The 20768-nt window shown below is 32.7% G+C and overlaps 3 protein-coding genes across 9 annotated transcripts in view; 1 reads left to right on the plus strand and 2 right to left on the minus strand.

Annotated features, from left to right (window-relative positions):
- Positions 1–7145, minus strand: part of LOC105341789 (papilin) — a 68399-nt gene extending 61254 nt beyond the window's left edge. For 5 of the 7 annotated variants that reach the window (XM_066088197.1, XM_066088201.1, XM_066088199.1 and 2 more), the window contains exons 1-4: positions 6871–7143; positions 5620–5790; positions 4008–4209; positions 44–147 (exon numbers count right to left, since the gene is read on the minus strand). In XM_066088197.1, the coding sequence (XP_065944269.1) occupies positions 44–147; positions 4008–4070 (167 nt within the window). In that variant the 5' untranslated portion in view covers positions 4071–4209; positions 5620–5790; positions 6871–7143. Of the gene's footprint in view, positions 1–43; positions 148–4007; positions 4210–5619; positions 5791–6870 lie in introns of all 7 variants that reach the window. The other 2 variants (XM_066088202.1, XM_066088200.1) reach the window with 2 other exon arrangements.
- A 2229-nt stretch (positions 7146–9374) lies between these two features.
- LOC105341791 (cytochrome P450 4F2) lies at positions 9375–15999 on the minus strand. Its single transcript, XM_034467941.2, has 11 exons — positions 15673–15999; positions 15169–15316; positions 13617–13798; positions 13366–13487; positions 12958–13017; positions 12513–12636; positions 12131–12263; positions 11528–11657; positions 11017–11292; positions 10690–10755; positions 9375–10527 (listed from the first exon to the last, which is right to left on the minus strand). The coding sequence occupies exons 1-11, from the start codon at positions 15901–15903 to the stop codon at positions 10422–10424; spliced, it is 1578 nt and encodes a 525-aa protein (XP_034323832.1). The 5' UTR covers positions 15904–15999; the 3' UTR covers positions 9375–10421.
- Positions 16000–16173: 174 nt separating this feature from the next.
- On the plus strand, positions 16174–18479 carry LOC105341792 (cyclin-dependent kinase 2-interacting protein). Its single transcript, XM_011448500.4, has 5 exons — positions 16174–16306; positions 16502–16664; positions 17386–17488; positions 17580–17697; positions 17944–18479. The coding sequence occupies exons 1-5, from the start codon at positions 16240–16242 to the stop codon at positions 18141–18143; spliced, it is 651 nt and encodes a 216-aa protein (XP_011446802.3). The 5' UTR covers positions 16174–16239; the 3' UTR covers positions 18144–18479.
- The last annotated feature ends 2289 nt before the right edge of the window (positions 18480–20768 follow it).

The following is a 20768-nucleotide window of genomic DNA, read 5'->3' on the forward strand; positions in this document are numbered from 1 at the left end:
ATATAAAATACAGTTTTAAAATCCCTCTTTTGAATTAACACACCTTTGATACAAACAGTTTCTCTGTCTAGATTGCACACCTCCGCCACATGTTCGGGAACAGGGTCCATAACTCCCCCACCTGTCCCAGAACTTTTCGGCATGTATCTGTGCAAAAAAAATATTTCATATCAAAATATCTTGAAACAAAATACATGTACAATTGCATTTAATTCATTAAGATATATAATTGGTGCCTAGCTATAATACATTGATCTTTTTTGATACAAAATAACGAGTTAGTTATTAAACAATATTTAATATTGACTTATTAAACATATTTTAATCTTATGGAGTTTATCATTAACATAATGGATCATTATGGAGTTTGAGTACTTTATTAAACAATATTTAATATTGACTTATTAAACATATTTTAATCTTATGGAGTTAATTATCATTCACATAATGGATCATTATGGAGTTTGAGTACTTTAATGCAATTGTTAATTTGGTTTCACACTTTACAAAAAAAACATATAAATATTTTATAAAAAGTTTTTTTTTCAAGTTGCTGTTTCTGTGAGATGGTATTCCAAAATGTAGATCAAACAAATCTTGCTTTTAGAAGTATTAAGTTCATAATAACATAAAACTGAAGTGTCATTATCAACAAAAGTTTAATTTGACCAGATCTGACAATGTATGACGCAAGAGAACCAAGCATTTCTACTCAGTCCCTCCAATGGTAGACCATGCTGCTTACTGGTCATCTTATTGTATACTGATTGTAAAATTATATCAGTTTTTTTTTAAAGCTATTTGTATGACCCACTGAAGACATCAAACCAAAGGTTTCTACTTTACAAAAATTACTTTACAAAAATCACATACATCTGAGACATAAATAACAGAGATTGGCAACTCCGCCATTAGCGTGTTTTGTTGTTGAAAAATGGTACGGGACCAACTTTGAGAAATACATTTTAGTAAACTGAGATAATGATCTTAAACCAAAAGTATATTGTTTTAATGAAAAGTGTGCATAGGTTTTAGACATTTTTTAAACAAAAAATTTAAAAATAAGATTATTACATAGAAAATATATTGGCCAGCTATAAAACATCGGCGAAATCACGGACAACGGGAAGCCAACTGCCTCCTAAAACTCCTCTTTTAATATTGTTATGACAAACTCATGAACATATAATATTTTGAATGTTTTGGTAATAGGTTTTAGCTGTTAATATTTCAATATAATTGTTTATTAGAAAGATATACTGATTTAAACTGGGAACACTTTACAATAGGGACTGCGGGATTTTGCGAGATTTCGATCAGTTGCCAATCTGTTATTTATGTCTCTGCATACATGTAAATTAAAATATTCATAATCTTCCTAAAAATCAGAAGGAAAATTCTATCTCATTCTTAAATATCATATTGTTCCATGAAATCAAAACAATTTCATTTCAAACTCAGAGATATGAATTAAAATACATGCAGCTGTATATCATTTCATTTGATCTTCACAATGCATTTGTTTTTGAAAGCTGGAAAGTGTTTATCGAAGTCCACCCAGACTGTTTATAACCCGCGATGTACCTCATTTGGTCACTTAAGCCCCATGAGAAACGTGAGAGACTTATTCGGTTGCGAATCAATACACGTATTGGTTTACAGACAGTGCAGCTAAATATTGATATCAGTTGCTAATGTGCATATTACAGTGCGTAGTGGCCAAAATCCAAATACACGTTTCAGACAAAACTGAAACTAAATTTCCTTATAAAGTCTGTCCCAAGATATTTATGCAGCACATTTGGACAATTTTTAATAATACTACACATACCTGTGAAATAAGTGCAATTGAAATAGTTGAAAGGGATATTTTCCAAGATAATTTCATTTACACATTATCATCTTTCACTCAGAAAAATTCACAGGAACGAAAACAGATTCCTTACGGAGATTTATAATGTGGAATGTTTACATCTTTTCTCCATTCGGAATACACTCGGAATACATCGCGTAATTTTTCAACGTTATCATCCGGGCCTGCTGCAATACAAAATCTCCGTAGACATCACATTTTTTAGCATTGTATTGAAACCTGCATGATAAGCTAACAGGGGCGTTTCGACTGAGAAATCTTGGAAAGTTTTCATACTTTTGAATGAACATCGTTTGAACCATGAGGTATTTATAAATATCAAGCAATTAAGCCAAATGTGAATCCAGGATATCTTGCGACAGATGATAGTAAAACATTACCGAATGTATCCCTATTCATTGAATTATCTGTATCTGTGTATTGGCCAAATATAAAGATACTGGGTGAGTGGGATGTATTGTCAACATTAAAACGCATCACAAGTGCTCAAGTCAAGATTGTATACAATCTCAATATCAAAGGGGAGGTCATTAACTTACATTTTTACTGTCATCTTAGCGTGAATTTTTTTTCTTATTCAGTTTTCGCGGGTTTATGTCATGCACCAGGAATCTTTAATGGAACACTAATTTTAGTCATAAACGCGGCCTTAATATTCCCGGAAAATACATATAAACAAGAATTTTAAAAAATTGGAATGGTAAGGTGATAGCTAATACTAGTATTTGAAAATTACGTGATTTTATTAATGTATGTGCAATCGTGCAAAGTGGAAGGTAAATACACTACCATATGCTTGATATTGTTTTATTTTTTTGTTGTTGTTACGATTCTCATAATTTGTACGACCTAGCTATATGATTAAGTTAAAAGTTTAAATAGAAACAACGAAAAGTAAAGAATGTAACCCATAAGAAATTGTTTCTTCGTGAACTTTACAGGATTCTTTATTTCCGAACGTTTTGATTGGTCAGCCCTTGGATCGATCATGTGATTCCGATAGATGTATCAAGGGTAGTGTTAATTAGGTAGTGCTATCAGCAGATTCATATCAGCTCGTTCGACGACAAAATACTCTGTAAAGATTTGTCAGGTCCTGTGTGGGTAATTTGGGAAACAATGCACAGAATGAGAAGTGTGTGTGCAAAAAGGCAAGAAACACGAAAAAATATAAAGAATATCTTTTGAACAAGATTTTTAGTCAAACACCCTAATTAGTTATGACGGATCGTAACTTAGAACTGTGAGAGAATTGCTGCTGCTGTCAGTGCAAATGTTGAACTGACGGACACATGGACAAATTAGAAAACAATGTCTATGACACACGACGATTAATAAGCATCATCCAACAAACTTATTCAAAAGTGTTGAAATTAGTTTATAGTGATAAACTTTGGGTGACAACAAGGCTGTCGTGTTCGATTTTCCTGTATTGTTTATTTCCCTGAATACTTTATCATTAAATATATCAGCAGTCAGTTGACATTTAAAAACTATCTTTATCTAGGACATACCTATCGTTTTGAGCTTTCACTCTCAAAGTTTTTATTTGTCATAAAAATCAAATTTTAAAAATTCAAAATCAATCTGTTTCGTCTTCAGCGTATACATATTTATAACTTGAAAATGAATTGTTATGAGCGATGCTTACTAATTATTCAGTAAAGAAAAAATCCCAGTATTTACAGTTTAAATTTAGGATTTTTAACAAAAAATTATTACATAGAGCTCTTCTTCTATAAAAGGAGATCTATACAGTCTAAAAATGGCCACGACCACCGATCCCTCTTAATTATTATTAGTTACAGATTTTAACGTTACGATATTCTCAAAGACTACATATTTCTCCAAGTACATCTGTACACAACAATATTCAACAAAACATTACTAAAACAGTATAGAGCCAGGGGTTGCCTTTGCCTTCCATCCCACCCACATCCCATACACTTTTTTTAAAAAGTATGTTGTTCACAAATTACGTCAAGTTAGGATCGTGCACTCAGATATACATACATTGTGTAAAATGATTTTATATTATATTGCTATGTGACATTGTATACTACATTACTCATAAGTGAAAAAAATTAAAATTAGCCTTCTTTTTAATTAAATGAAGATAGGGGTACTAACTCACCTCTGTGAACTCCAGTAAAATTGTTATAATTGTCAGGTACTTCCAAACTCTTCTTCCGTTCATTGTTGAGCGCAGTAGCGTATTCTCTGTCTCTCCTCTATAGCCTCCACGCCACAAGTATCATTCTCCTTATTCTAAACCGACGTCTGCCGCTTAAACTTTTTATTAAAGTCTGGAGCTGTCCAATGTTGCGGGAAATCACCTGATAGAAATGGAAACAAAAATCGCCTGAATTAAACCCAAATTATGTCGGACTTTATCGAATTAGGAATCTGACCTTACATCTTACTAGAAGAGATGACATGTAAAAAGATCCTATCAGACGAGCGCGGGTAATTGCCTTTGATGGGACTTAATTCTGGTAGGAATATATTGGGATAATTCATATTATCATAAGGGTTTAGAAACAATTCGCTCAAAAGGACATTTTTGATCGAGAACAAAGCACCACGGGCGAACACCGTCCCTAGAATTCGGACTGACCGATAATTCTGTTACCAGCCACGCGGAAAATAATTCAATTTAATGAACTCTTGAACATGGAGAATAATCAGCAAGACCAATTTCTGGTCATTGTTCCTTTTTTACTTGGATGCTCGATTCATTAATGAGGATTGCCAAGACTCCTTAAAGAACCAGTGGGTTTTGACAGCATCGATGCAAAGTCTTAGTGGACCCTCTACTGTCTTTATCTTTGGATATCAATCGATGGGTATATGTATATTTACCATTGAAATCAGACATTTATGAGGCCATCATAAAGTCATATTGCAACATAAGGGCCCTTGACGCACAGGAAAGGCAAACATATTCCGTGTATTTTAAAATAACAGACCGCCTACTAAACATGTACTAGTACATGTACATTGAACCTCCCGTTTCGAAATGTGCACATTCCAAACCCTTCATAGTTCCATTTTACCTAAACCATTCATTTTAATCCTATTTTACTTTAGGACAAAAATGTTTACCGTTTGTTAGATACTTGCATTCGAGAAACGCCACACATAATGTTAAGTGCACAGATCCCACCCCCAACATAGGGACATTGTTTCGATCCCCTGTATTATACCACCCCACCCCACCCCCCCCCCACCCCCCCAAAAAAACAAAAAAACAAAAAAAACAGGGTGTCTCATGTACATATGTGCAAAATGGTACATCGGTTAAGCTTCTGCCTTTTATTTTTGACAAGCACCCAATGATGCTACGTTAGCTTATGACAGGTCGACGTACGAACGTATATGCCTATTTGTGAATATGAAATAGACAGTACATGACCCTCGACGCAGAGTCTAACAGATATATTTACCAAAGATCACTGACATTTTGAATGAATTAAATGCTTTATACAGCACTGGAGGATTAAAAGTTCTGATGAATTTTAACCAGTATTTAAAAACAAATTGATAGAATATGATTTTGTGATTTTGTGAAAATAAAATTACGTAAACAAAATATAATAATCGAGGAAAGGAGAGAGAGAGAGAGAGAGATAGAGAGAGAGAGAGAGAGAACGAATTTATAATGCACAAGTGAGAAAAACGCACGTGCCAATCATTTGCTAAAAACGTAAGTTAGATAAAATATAAAAGAAAAAAAAAATGCCTACCTGGACATGTTTTCGTTGACACTTGATAAGGTAAAAAGGTTTATATTGACCCAGCCCACGGGAGCACTATGTCCGACTTCTGTCCGTGGTCTTATCAATTACCCTTGTCTATGAGTGTATCAGGAGGTTTCTCTCAATTAGTCTGAAATACCCGCATAGGCGATCCCGTGTCTGTAAACCGTAAAAGATTAATTGGATTACGTTAATTTGATTAATTTGGACATGTAAAGGTTAACTTTGGTCAAATGTCTGGTCAGATTACAGGTTATCCTTAAGTTCCGCACAGGTAGAGCCAAGATCTACCCACCCCGCTGTCCAGCTGTTGGAATTTACCTACCATGTGTAATTTTAATTTTACACCTCATTTACGAGCATTTTCAGTCAGTTAATGTCTATCTTTGAACACTTTTTTGTCGTTGAAAAATTGAGAGATGTGCTAGGTGTCAGGTGGGATGTATTTCAAAGGAAATAACACAATTGTCTGTCACCTTACGCCCCTGAAGAATTACTAGAACCTTATAACGATATACTAGCGCCTTATAACGATATACACTCAAATTATGTAATAAAATTAATGTGATGAAAACTTTCAAACAGCAAGAATACATGTCTTCATTATTATTACATAAAATGGTTCGTACAAAGAAACCCTGTATGCCCTTGCCTACCCGTAATTTTGTGTGTGTGTTTTGGGTTAGCTTGTATCAGGTATCAGAAATCAAAATCAACACAATCTAGAACAAGTCTGATTTAATAACTCTAACAACACTAATTGTGCATAAACGAGTCACATTTTTCAAAAGACACGTTTCCATCAACCTATTAAGTACTTACAATCTCTAGTACTGAGTATAACGGATGGGGGTGGGGGTGGGGTTACAATTTAGTGTTCCCAACCGAAAACAAAACCCACGCACAACTAAATTGAAAATCAATTAAAAACAAAAGCAAAGCATCTGCTAACAGTAATTTGCTTGGCGTGAAAAATTGTGGAGATGCTTTTATGCACAAACTAAAACAATTTAAACCTTTTTTTAATAAACCATGGATTTCGAATCTTTTTTTGTTTGTATAAGAATGGAACATAATCAGGAAAAAGATCTCGTCATTAATTAGAACGCATTAATATTTGCATGCGTATCATTTAAATCTCCTTTTTAATTGCATCTGTATCACAAGTATTCATCAAACAATTCTTCAACGAAAAGTAATATTTTAACATTAGTTAAAGGTTAAAACCAAAACCCTTACCTTGTCGGAAATATTACAACCAGACGGAACCACGTTCACTTTCGACACAAAAATCCGGACTATAAACCTATATAATTTAAGTAAAAATGTGTCACCGATTCCCGATAACGGCGCAGATATATGTTTTTATGAATGCACACCTGTGAACAGTGACTGTGGGGGCTGGAGAAAGCTGGCCTGGGTCTTGGAATCGATTCCGCGGCGGCGAGACGGCGGGACTGTTTGTGCAATACACGGCTTTAAGACGCAGCCCTTCGCCGACGACAGGGTAGATAGGATAATACGCCAGTCAAAAGGATTTTCATTTTAAAAGATGATCGGCGTTTCACAGCAACTCGCCTGTAGGTTCTTTAAAAGTGCTAAAGATATACGTGTGCTCCAAATTGACAGTCAATTCCAACTCAATTGAAATCAGGGTTTAATATTGAATGAAATCGCGATCGCCAACTGTCAAAAATATGTGTGCATATTCGACAAAAAACACTTGTTAAATGTTTGATTAATATTTGCCAAACGTTCAATGCAGTGCACGTGTTATTCTAGATACCAACATCCTAGAATCTGTATTGCATAATGAAATATTATGCAAATTAATTTCTTTAGATAGGGGAAAGATTAGTATATCAGGTCACGTGATTATTAGATGAATTCGAAATGACTTCTCGAGTGAAAATAAAAAAAATATCCACGTTTAATAGTAAAAGGTTCGATTAAATATGTCGGCATATCTTAACTTGGCAATTGTTTTGAATAAAGAATATTTGCTTAAACAGATTTTTAAACTTCATTTCCATCGGAAGCGAAATCTGACATAACCACTAAGTAATTGTGCAGTCAATGGTAAACGGCGTGATTCATTCATGCAGCGGCGGTGTTATGTAATATAGATGAGCTTTGGTGAGTCAGTTTACACTGTTAGTTCAAAAAGACTATCGATCCTGTCGCAACATCTTTAAATGAATTTTTATTTTTCACATTAATCAGCGCTACGAGCAGAATATGTTAACCTGTTAATCAGAACACTAGTACTGGATAAGAGAGAGAGAGAGAGAGAGAGAGAGAGAGAGAGAGAGAGAGAGAGAGAGAGAGAGCAAGCAAAAAGTAAAAATGTATGAAAACTCCAATCCTCCTTTCACGTAAATTCGAGACCATTTTAATGTTTAAGTGCCTGTCATAATGTTAGATATAGAATAAAAACTCAGTCCAAGGGACAAACTGATATATAAACCCCTCTCCCTGTCTCTGTTTACCTTACTGTGTCAGTGCATTTACACAGATTAACCCAATACGAGGCTGTAAAACTCAAACAGGTCAAGTGGGCGTTGAAAAATGCTTATCTTTTGATCTCTAAAAATTAAATGTCAGGTATAGATCTGCCTGTAAGTAGGGTTGTTTAAGGCCTATAAAGTCCCCGTAATCTGATACTAAATCTTCTGAGAATTCGTCTACATATGGATACACCTTGATCTATTTTGAAAAGGTTGATAAAATACGTTAGATCCTAGCAGGGTAGGAAGCGCAACTAAACGTACAACATAAAAAAGTTCTTTGATATCACTTTCAACCCAATATTTGCTGCATAATTGACTCTTTTGATCTGAGAGCAAATTAAAAATAAATCACAGTTATCTCCCTTTTTTAAAATTTGCCTCTGGGTGATCATAAGTGACACGTTCATAACTAAAGCAGCTCAACGATGAACACGTTGACATGTTGAAATTCAAATATGAACGTCCAACTAAAATGTGAATAATTTTGAACATATATTAAGGTTTTCTTGCTTTAATTCAATAATTCTAGGCTTGAATAAAGAAGAAAATGATTGAACAGTTTCGTTTAGTTTAACGTTGTTCATTTGGATTACTTGTATCTACATATCCTAGCTCACTATAGAAGAGATAAAATTGAATATTTCTCAAAAGTAGAATTCGAAATGAAATGTCTCGAAAAATGTCATATATATGTAAGTGATGTTATAGATAATATTAAAGAAAAACATCTACAGAGTCAACATGCGTAAATCAGCGATCTCCAATCCACAGCCATGTTCAATAACTCAAAATTATCCGAATTTTTTTTTTATATTCATATTATAAATCTACCTTTTATATAGACAAAATTAATAAGTCTTCTAGTGTTAATATTTTGATCAGATTTTCACCGAAATGTTTGTATTAGTAATTCCACGGTGATCTTTTTTTCTTGATCTCATGGAACTTGTATAGTTATTTTTCCATTATATCCAACGTATGAAAATTAGCAATAACTTTGTAAAATGCATGAATTCCATCAATAAATTTTTATTTCTATTTCATTTCATTTATAAAGTTTAAAGGACAAATAACATTTTTATGATGAAAAAAAAAACTTTGAGGCTGAGGGTTTGAGAATCTTAAGGTTGATCATGGAATTGAAAGCACAGTATTTGTTAATCTACTTTCACCTTAAGTCGCTGGAATGGGATTCTTTATGAATACATGTAAAAAAAAAAACAAACACAGAAATAACTTTTAAAATGTATAATTGTTAGTAAAGTAGCTAAATAAAAATATGCAACCTCTTGAGTATTTATCCAATAATTACAATATCATTTTTATATGAACAGTCTTGAAGTAAAAAAGAAAACAAGGAAAAAACTTAACTATGAACAATATAAACAAAAATGAACACAAACAAATATAATAACACATTGTCTGTTCTACACAAAAAATCTATGAAAACTTAATGGCAGAACAAAGAGTATTAAATTCCTTTATATAGTCAGTAAACGTAAAATGATTACATCAGCAGCAAGCAATAAATGTTTCTCATTGGCAAAGTGTTGCACATTAAACTAAATACAAATTTCATGATTTTTGTTGTTGAAAATTTTACTTGAAAACAATCAGTTGGAAATAACTTGATAAATTTCAACATGTTATCTTGCTGCTACTGAATGGTACATACGTCATGGAAGTGGCTAAATACCCTAAAATAACAACACTTTCAAGTAGTCTTATTCATCACATTCTTAAAAGAGTACATGTATACAAATCATGTTCATTAAATAAAGAATCAAATGACTGTACCGAGTATACGATTTCTATTTCGATCAATATAACATCACAAAAATAAAAAAATTGTTTCCAGTCCACATTGTGGTGTATAAATTTTTTTTTTAATAAAGTTATTCCAAAACGAAGAAGTTTCTGTTTTGCTCTGCATATCAATTTTATACAGTCATTATGCATCTGATATACATTAGATGTATACTGTACATGTAACAAATATATAATTCATTATGCTGTAAACATGCAAGCCAAAATATCATACAGATGTATATTACCTTAAATGTGTTACAAGAATATATGAAGAGTATTATCTGCAGTTAAGAATAAACAGTTGGTAGCGTCCATTTCATTCACGTTTCGCTTAATTTTTGTTATACATGTATAACTTACAGTATATATATTTAACGAGTATTAACATAAAGCAGTTGTTCAGTGCATGTACCGGTACATGCTTTTTAGAATTGGGATTCTCAATGTTCTATAAAAAAATATTCAAGCATTTCAAACATTGCGTTTGGTGACAAACACTCGAATTCCTCCCTCGGCCTTCAGCACAGGACCAATTTTCTTTTCTACAGTAAAGTTTGGGTCCAGTTTTACACTAAAACTGAAATATAAAAAAAGAAATTCATGTTTTATATGCAGATAAATCTAATTCTGGTGAAAAAAAACCTTTTATTTAAAATTATATTAACTTTCTGTAATTTGATTTTTGTTCAAATGTTTTACATGTTGTGTTAATTATTGTGAAGATATATGATTGACTTACTGTCTCAGCACTCTGGAAATAATCACCTTCTCTTCATTTAAGGCAAAGTTCTGCCCAATACAGTTCCTACAAATTATTAAACAGTACACTCAACTCAACTGTTAAGCAGATGGCAGATTTCATATTCAACAAAAGATTGTAAACTTGTATTGAATTAAATCCCCAACCTTTCACATGAATTGTCTCTTCTACAGACCTACCGGTAACATGCACATTCGTTGGAGTAAATTATTTTTGAAAAAATGAAAGTCGTATTTTAAAGTATTGATATGTGAAAGCACGATCAAAATTGCTACTTGATATACTCCTAATTTTTAATTCTTTTACCTTGGACCTGCAGAAAAAGGAATGTATGAGAAATTGTCTATGGAGTTATTTTCCCGTGAGAACCGTTCTGGGCGGTATTCCTCTGGGTTTTTCCACACAGCTGGGTTATGATGGACACTATTTATAGCAATTGTGAAGAGAGTGTTCTGTGGGAATACTTTGCCATCTATAGTCATCTCCCTTTGTACAAGTCTCTGAATCAAAGGCACTGTGGAAGAATCTCGCAAGGATTCCCTTAGACACATGGTCAGGTATTCAAAGTGGGACAAATCCTCCCTTCAAAATACATGTAGTATTAAAAAGCACCTCCAAATTAAAAAGGTTAAAACAGTCATGGTTAGGAGGTCTAAATTCATAACAGTATTCTATGTTACCATTTTGAAAAAAAAAACTATAAATACGCTCTCTCTCTCTGACTGCTAAAAATATGCCAACAATCATGAATGTAAAAATACATCAAACATATGAACTAGCCCCATCTTCTGTCTTTTAAATGCTATGTAAGACCTACCACTGGGTCCACTCAGTAGCCTTGTTGGCCCAGATAGAGTCCAGCTCCTCCTGAACTTTTTGTTGGTAGTCCGGATGCTGGGCCAGTAAATACAGAAGCCAGCTAATGGAGGAAGCTGTGGTGTCATGTCCTACAGATCAAGGGCACAAATATTTTATATCGATTTATCTTAAATTGGGTTTGTAAAGCTGATTATCTATACAATGCCATCTTCTCTAGCAATTTGAACATTTGACTAACCAAGAAGTTCAGTGTCCTAGTAATCATTTTGTTAATGGATGGAGGGAAAAAGGAGGGGAGAGTGACTATGGAGTCTATATGTAAAATTGAGCCCTCAGGTTTTTTGATAATTTTTTTTTACTTTAATGGTAAAACTAATTTTGTGTACATATAAGCTCAATACTCATACGCTCCTACTAACACTAGCTAATGCGTTAACCCTTTAGCTGGTTATTCGTTATCTCGGCCAGTAGAGCATTGTTTTAAAGGGTCTTGGGTTCGATCCTACATGTGGTCTTTCCTCCTATTCCATTAAGTTATTAACATCTGGGTTAGTTGTTTTCTAACAAACTCTGCTGTAATAAAGCATGTTAACATAAATACCCTCAAATAGAAATGTGTCAACTTCATTTCTAATTTCTGACTTGGTCAGCTTGTTTCCATCTTCATCCTTAGCTTGCAGTAACAGATCCAAGAAATCTAAATATGGCCGTTCACTCATTCCATCTAACTGGTCCTAAAACAAAAACAAACGCTAGCATAAAACATTTTTGGTGATTTTTTGTTTGATTAGCATTATGACAACTGTCACGAAAAAGTTTATCCTGTCCAATGACTGCATAGTTTGAATTGAGATTTGAAACTCCAAAACATACATGCAAATATGAGTATCTTTCTATACATCATCATTCTTTTCTATCAAAATAATCAAATATACCAGTATACCAGTGGTACAAGCAACACTGACAATGGGAGGAAAACTTACAATTTCCTGTTGGCGGTTCTTGATGATGTCCTCCGCTATCTTGTGAACTTTGTCACAATGGTCCTTAAACTGCCTGCCCAATTTTGTGTTGTAAAAGATGATGTCTGGAAACAGCCATAGTTTCCTATAAAAATTAAAATCATTGTTAATTAATTACCACATGTACTGAAATAATCTGTGAACACTATTCACTCCAAAAAATTAAATTCTTTTTACATATACTTTTATTTTGTAAATATTTTTTTCATTTCCACTTCATCCTTTTTTTATAGACAAGGGAGACAACTTTCTTTTATTGTTCTAATTAAACTACACTTTATCATGATGCATGGCAGCTAGTGCTTATATAAAAACTCCATTCTTCAGAGTTTAATTTGTTTTTGATCGAGTCTCTATGTAAGGGGTTATTTGGCCTTATCTAATTGTCAAATAAATTGTCAAGTACCTGTTTCTTTTACTCCAAATTTCTCCCAGCTTTAGGACATACTGTACATATTCTGACTCCCTATTTAATGAAAATCAGAAATGTAGTTGCTTCACATGTTTCATTAAAACCTTGAAAAGAAAACACATAAAAGGAAAATCATCGATTTATAAGGGGGTGAATAGTTTAAAAAGCAATAATGGTTGGTTCATGAGACTATGTATGTTTTTTAGTTGACCCATAGATAAGAAAGAATTAGTTTCAAAGACAATCATATACTAGCATCATAATAGGCAATCATAGTGTATGATGGAATATTTTACCGACAAATCATGATATTAACCAAGCCATACCCAAAGAACATTCATGCTTTACAGGATACAGTTTATGAAAATGAAATTACACCAGTTAAACAAATCAAATAAAAACCTTTCTTGACAGTTTGTTTCCATGGAGAATATACATTGGAGCAAAATATCCAAGGTGCATAAACTCATTTCTTTAATAAGGTCAAAGCTAACACCTCTCTCTGCATAGGACTCAAACTTTCTCTGTAAAAAACATGCATATTGCAAAATACCCAATTCCATAAGTTTATTTAATTCACTGCCAATAACTCTCTTTTTTGACATAATCTTTAAAAAATTAGATTAAGAGACTATTGGTATTTTATCACTCACCACCAGTTGATCTGTAGCTTTGTTGTAGATGTTAACATAGGGTTTTAAGATATTGAAATGGAAAGCAGGGGTCAAAAGTCGCCTTGCTCTACTCCATCTCTTGCCGTCCGCTAAAAGTAGCCCCTCCCCCAGCCATGGATAAACATGGCGGTATGCCCCTCCAAAGCCCTTGGATTTGGGATCTACAGAAAAAAATTCTTTGCTTTTTTTTCAATATTCTTGTTCCATTTTTTCACACCAAACACCACCAATTTGAATGCTAGATATTATTGATGTACATAAGTAAAAAAAAAAAATATCCCTGTATATAGTTCATCTATCAAATCAAAATTAACATTTAATCAAATTTAAACTATGGTACAAAAATTTACCATTGTGCCTATAGCAATTTTTATATGCAAAAAAATAATTATGGCAAAAAGAAACTTAATTTTTGAAAGTAAAATATATAAACAAAAGAAATTAACTTTAACCACATTTGACAATCACTGCAATAATAACAAAGGAACTTTTACATTAAATCTAAGCTTTGTAGCAAATGGGTTTACAATGTGAATTCAGAATAAACATTTTTAGCTACTCGTCTTGTTCATATAGAAATACATGTACAATCAATCTAAGAAAGAGTCATTTGTTAAAACCTTTAAATACATGTATAACTTCATTTATAAAAGTAATTTAATTTCATGTTCAGTTAGAAGGAATCTACAACACAATACTATTTCAAAGCAATTCAGATTAAGGTGGTATGGGACACCTCCATATTGTAACGTATTTCCGATTGAAATAAACAATTATCTCAAATCTTTTCTTTTCTGAAATTGTTACCTAACAGCATAGCGTAATTGGTTAGAGCATTAACTATGAATCTGTAAGTCATGAGTTCGAAATCTTGCTTGGACTTTTATAACTCTTACCTTTCCCAAAATTTTAAAACATATTTTTTGGACAAAGAAATGAAAGTATTTTAATTATTGTGTTTTTTTATCCACATTAATATCGACAGGTGTCCCATACCACCTTAGGAAGTAAGAAATGAAGAAAAAAAATTACCATAATACCTTTCATCATAAGAAATATCAAACAACACTTAACCTTTCCCAAGCATTATTTTTCTTTGTTAGCTAGCGCAAACATTTGACCTACAAATACACTGTACATTTTTGGCACTCTTTAAAATCCCCGTCCAATGATTCTAACACCTAATGTATGTGCATTAAACATGTTATTTTAAAAAATTGTCAAACTTGATTAAATGGTTAATACAGTTTATATAACTCAGTTAATTCTATTTTACCTTTTTCCAAATTCTAAGGATTATATCCTTTGAGAATAGAAGAATATTCTGTAAGACTGTGACGATTCATTGCTTTCTGAATTGGTTCACAAATTTATTTTAACTTTATACTTAACTATGGTAAAAAGCATGTTTACAAATGTCAATATACATGTATATCCAAACTTATAAACAGTATTTATGAAATCTTGATTAGATAGCTATATATATATATAAAAATTATCTATTCGCATAGATTGAAGATATGTAACAAACCTGCATGTGTTAAAATCTGTTTAATAGTTTCTGGGTGGTTCAAAACAACAGTTGCATTAAATGGTCCGATCCAGAACTTATACATTCTTGGGAATTTAGCAGTCAGTTCTTGTCCAAGTTTCAACTGGTCTGAATGTTTGTCTGTCAGCTAAAGAATAAAAAGATACCTCAAACTGAGTCTCTGTATTATGGTATTAAACATGTTAAAAATGTTTTGAATACATTCTTGGAAATTTAGCAGTCAGTTCTTGTCCAAGTTTCAACTGGTCTGAATGTCTGTCTGTCAGCTAAAGAATAAAAAAAATACCTCAAACTGAGTCTCTGTATTATGGTATTAAACATGTTAAAAATGTTTTGAATCATACATGAAAATAAAAAATAGAATGTGGTCATTGATATATCTGTTTCATCCTAGTTATAGGATAAAACTACGTCTGTAATTTCTGCAAGTGGTCTGTTTTATTTTCTCTCCATTTTTTTCTATTTGAAGAAAAAGAATCATACCAGATGTAGATTTCCATACAGCCAATGTGTATCTTCCGGACCAGGCACGCGTTTCATTAGTTTTGTGTAGTACCTGTACCAAAGACAGAAATCCACAATTTTCTTGATAACAACCACAGCAATCAAAGATGCAGCAACGGCTAATACAATTTTAGCGTTAATGACATCCGATCTCCGCTGTTTTAGGTAATCAATTATCACGAAAGCCAAGTGACTAAGTGATTCCATCATGCTATAACTCAGTTGAGATGCCCTGTCACGGTTTTAAAAAACTTTTCTTTTTCTTCATGTTGACTTTCAACTTCTACTTTCACTTTATTTTAATGTTAAACTGTTCTTAAAATAATTCGTGTGATGAAGAACATAGATATAATAAGAAACAAATTTATAAAACTTTCAAGTCAAATTTTGATGAAAAAAATTCAATTAGTGCTAATATGGAAAGAAGTGAAAAAACCCCTAAAACTAGTTACGTATTATTTCGGAATTTTTTTTTATTTTGGATCCCTCTTGCATTTAGCGTGCTAAAGATACATCCGACATATTTTTAGTAAAATGAAATAAAAAATGTCTAGGTCTAGTAAAGAGAGTGATGGTTCTGTCAGCAAACTTTTTTCACCTGTTCGAGTGAGCAGTGAGTAATTCATCAACTGTAGAGTTGATAAAACAGTAAACCGAGTGATTTCGGGTTAAATGGTCATTTTGGCATCTTGTTATCATGGTTATGAACTTTATGTTGCACCAGAGACATGTAAGATCTTTCAGTCTGAATCTAAAATGATAAAACACTGACAATTTGATAGGAATATCGACAATTTCTTTCTTTCAGATTCTCCAAAATCTACTAACAAAACTGCCAATCTAACAGGGAATGAAAGACAGGTAAAAGATGGGTGTGCTGACATCTACAACGCTGTTCAAAAGTGGAGTAAAATAAACCGTGAAGGAACAGATGTCATAACAGAGATGGCAAACATCAGAATAAGTTTTCTGTAAGTTTTCAGAAATTCCTTTTCATTAAGAAATCTCACTTTTCACTCATTTGGATTATCATAATTGGCAGTTTTATTTATAAATTGAAAACATGCATGTCTATTTATTCAGTACATTAAAGGTTGTGTGCTTAGTCTACATTGTGAGGTCACTTTAGCAGATCTCTTCAAGCAGACATTACTTGACAATTTCAGTCAAAGTAACAATGCTCTGAACAATTTGGAAAGAAAATAAATTAAAACAAGTAGTTTGAGAACATTGTTTAAACTTTCAAACAATAATTTCAAAATTTCTTTTGAATTTGAAATACTGGGATTTTAATTAAGGATTAAACAAATCTCGTTTGATGAAATTTTAGTGTGTATCATCCAAATATTTATGTTGTGAGTCAACACAGCACAAAACAACGCAACAGTCTGGATGATACAGACTAATGAGATTTTGGCGCGGAATTCCAATGGCAGAGTACAGACCACCATTTTGGTTTTCAGGTTCATAAATTATGATTTAATATCTCCTAAATATTCAATATTCTCTCATATACACGTTATCTAAAGGGAAAGCTTGACTCTTAAGGGTCATTTGGGCCAGTTAGAGGGCTTCGACCTCTATCGAACAAAAATTAACATAGATAGAATTTAGCTTAAATCTGCAGATAGAACCAAAAGATTATTTGGTATATGTAGTTAGAAGATTGTTTTCACAAGAATCTTGTGTTAGATTACAGTCTAATGAAGATTATGCAGAGCGGCCAGATAACTCATCTGATTTACAAAAACTGGAGTCACTTTGTGAAGACCTTCACAGCTGTGTGCAAAAATTGGTAAGATCACAACAAGTTAAGATAATCATTTAATGATTTTTAAAAACAAAAAGTGTTTAATAGATTATTAACGTATAATTTCTTTTGACAGAAAAAACTTGTGTTGAAGATGAAAGCTGTTGCAAATAAGTTCAATGGTGTACAGAATCTGTCACAGTATAAAAATGACTGTGATGTTATGTTCCAAACTTGGTTAACAAAAGATTTTGGTGAGTTTAGATAAATAAATTTAGTAATGTAATACTGATTATATATGGATTATATGTTTGTAACTTTTTAAAATGTAATGTACTTATGTATTACATACCAGTATATCATATGCGTGTCATAAATATTTATCAGTTGATAGATAGAATAAATGAAATATTCTATACAAGAAGAGAATTCTAATCTAACATGCATATACATTTAGAATGATTGAACTTCACTTTAATCTCACCTTTTTTTATTTCAAGCATCAGCTGCAGAAGAAATATCAGTCATGTACCTGAAGGAATGTGAACTGAAACAGGTCATTTACGAAAATGTCTGCCATGCTGTCAGCCGGGATTCTGTCATGTTTTACACATCAGCATGGGTGCACCAGCCATATATAGAGGAGAGGGCAGAGCTATTACTGCAGAGCATGCTTACTGAAACAGGTCATGTGTCATGACTGTCGGAGAGAGGTCACACACTGGAACATGTACTGGAACAGGTACGGGAGTGTTAGGGGACAGAAGCTCCAGAGATCACTGCTTGGACAGAACGACCAAAATGTTTCAAGGAATGTGCAGAGAACTGACAACTAACCAAGGGTTACCCATCTCCATTGAAACTGAAGAAAGATTCATATATGATGAGCTGTTGTTTATGCATCACCATAGTGCAAACATCTTGGATATATTCATATACATGAATGTGAATACAAAAACATGCAACCCAAATGTTGTATAAAACATTTTTTTGATTTTGCCCATGCTTATACATACAAAATATTTTATATGTTAAATTTGTGTATTCTAGTATATACTGTGTGTGTACTTATAATTTATTTACTGAATTTCAATGCAAGGTCTGTTCCAGTAATTGGTTTATGAGGAGTCAGTGAGAGGTCATTGTTTCGAGGGAGCAGGAGGGGTGCTTGTTTAAGTTCAAGTTCCTCTTTTGTTAACTTTTCTATCTGAATTTATGAAGTCAAAAATTGTTGGGAGAAGGGGTCAAAACATCTTTAACATTTAAGTGAATCTGATCGCAGGGTTGGTATATACAACACCAAAGCCCTGGACCATAAAAGTTTGACAAGCTTACTTTTGGTCTCAGTCTCACTTTTGCACTATATATTCCTTTTGTAAAAGTGAGACTGAGATCAAATTTGGTGGCATCATTTATTAACCATCAAAACAAATAAAAACTGGCCACTGCCAAACCCCTTCCCCCCCCCCCCCCCAAAAAAAAACAACAACCAAAAAACAACAAACCTCTTCACTCTTTTCATGTTTTGTATTAACTAAAATATAATCCTATCTCTACTGCAATTACATGCATGTATACTTTCGGTAAAATAATATATATGAGCGTTTTGCGTGTGTTTGTTATCAGTAAGCGATTATGCCCATTTGTAAGCAGAGTGTTCAGCAATGGACGCTTAATTTGTAAAAAAAAAAAAAAAAAAAAAAAAAAAAAAAAAAAAAAAAAAAATTAGATAAGGCCAAAAAAAATTAATCATTAGTTTCTCGGGCCAAAATTTTGAAATTTTCATGAGGCAGGCAGGTTTTTTTTTTTTTTTTTTTTTTTTTTTTAGACAAAATTTACAATGACGTTAACCCATATTTTATGATTTATTTGTGTACTCATCAGCAGATATTCATCAAGCTGATACATTGGTAAAGTTTAAATATTTGTTTTAATTTGTTCTCTTTAGCTGTTTCTGTTTCCTTTTCAAAGGTTGAGTTTTTGCAATTGAACAATCATAACAAATGGTTTGTGCCCCTGCTTCATCTTGCGGCCCATCTTTCCCCTCCACAGTAACAACACAAGTCTGAACTGAAATTGGGGAATTTTCTATGGCATTTCACTAGTTGAATTTGCCATATAAAAATTTATCAAATAAAACATTCATTTGGGGTATTTTTTTTATCAATCTCCAGTGCCTTGAGAACAGAAATCAAGAAAAAGTAAATTAGTCATCATAAAATTCTCAAACAATACAACTGTCCTATACCTGCTACTAGGCAATATCACAGAGGCTTCAATTTCTTAAGATAACAGAGAAATTTCAGTGGTAGTGTTAACAGGGACCAACCTAGAGCAAACTTAGTTTAGGAAGACTTCTTTTCTGAAATTCTCCCTCACAGAAAAATAGGGAGAAATTTGAGAAATCAGGTAGACTTCCATTCTTTGAAAATGGCATAATGCTAATGATACAGATTCAACCTTAATTTGACTTGGATTAAAAGCAGGTCAATCAAAAATAAAACAACTCCTAACAAATTTAAAATCTTATCCATTTTTTTAAATATAATTTATTAGGTGTATTCATACATTTTGTAGATGAAATGTTTCGTAATTTTGTTGGCTAAATGACAAATGAAATCAGTCTATGTGTTTCAGTGTATTTTGGAGGTATTAGTCCAACCCTTTGACCCAATTACAACCGTCATATAGTTGGATCTGTTTTATTTTAAACATTACTATAAACGGTTTTAAAATTATTTTAGCACGAACTTGGCAGAGTTATTAACTAATTACAAGTTACCAACTAATTGTAATATCAGCACCTAAAGTTATAAACATCGGTTGTAATTTTCAGTGCACAGTATGAGAATGCATCAACCATATATTATCATGATTATAACCTCTAAAAATAAGACAGTCGCTAGTTATTAATCACAACAGGATTTAACTTAGGCTATGAAAATGTCTTTTGAATTAGATGATTATCATTTTATTGCTTTTGGGGTTAACTTTCACGATCGTAAACTCAGAATACAGGGCAACTTCAACCTCTCTTTCTGAGGAAATTCTGGCGAAGTTACCGACCAAAAAGCGAGTACTTATATTTATATAAACTTGTATTTAGCCCAAGTAGCCCCCTAGGTTGGTCACTGGGTAGATGTGTCAGATAAAATAACGTTTTTACTGACAGAGACAAGCCTTTATTCTGAGTGTTTGTTTACATTGATTTTATAATAGAGAAAACCGATATTGATAAGATATAAAAATCCGGAAAAATAACGATAAAAAAGTTTGATGCGGCGATGATTTTACTGATGCGGCGGTGCCTGAGAAACAAATCATT

This window comes from Magallana gigas, chromosome 6, assembly GCF_963853765.1.
Source record: "Magallana gigas chromosome 6, xbMagGiga1.1, whole genome shotgun sequence".
NCBI classification, from domain to species: domain Eukaryota; kingdom Metazoa; phylum Mollusca; class Bivalvia; order Ostreida; family Ostreidae; genus Magallana; species Magallana gigas.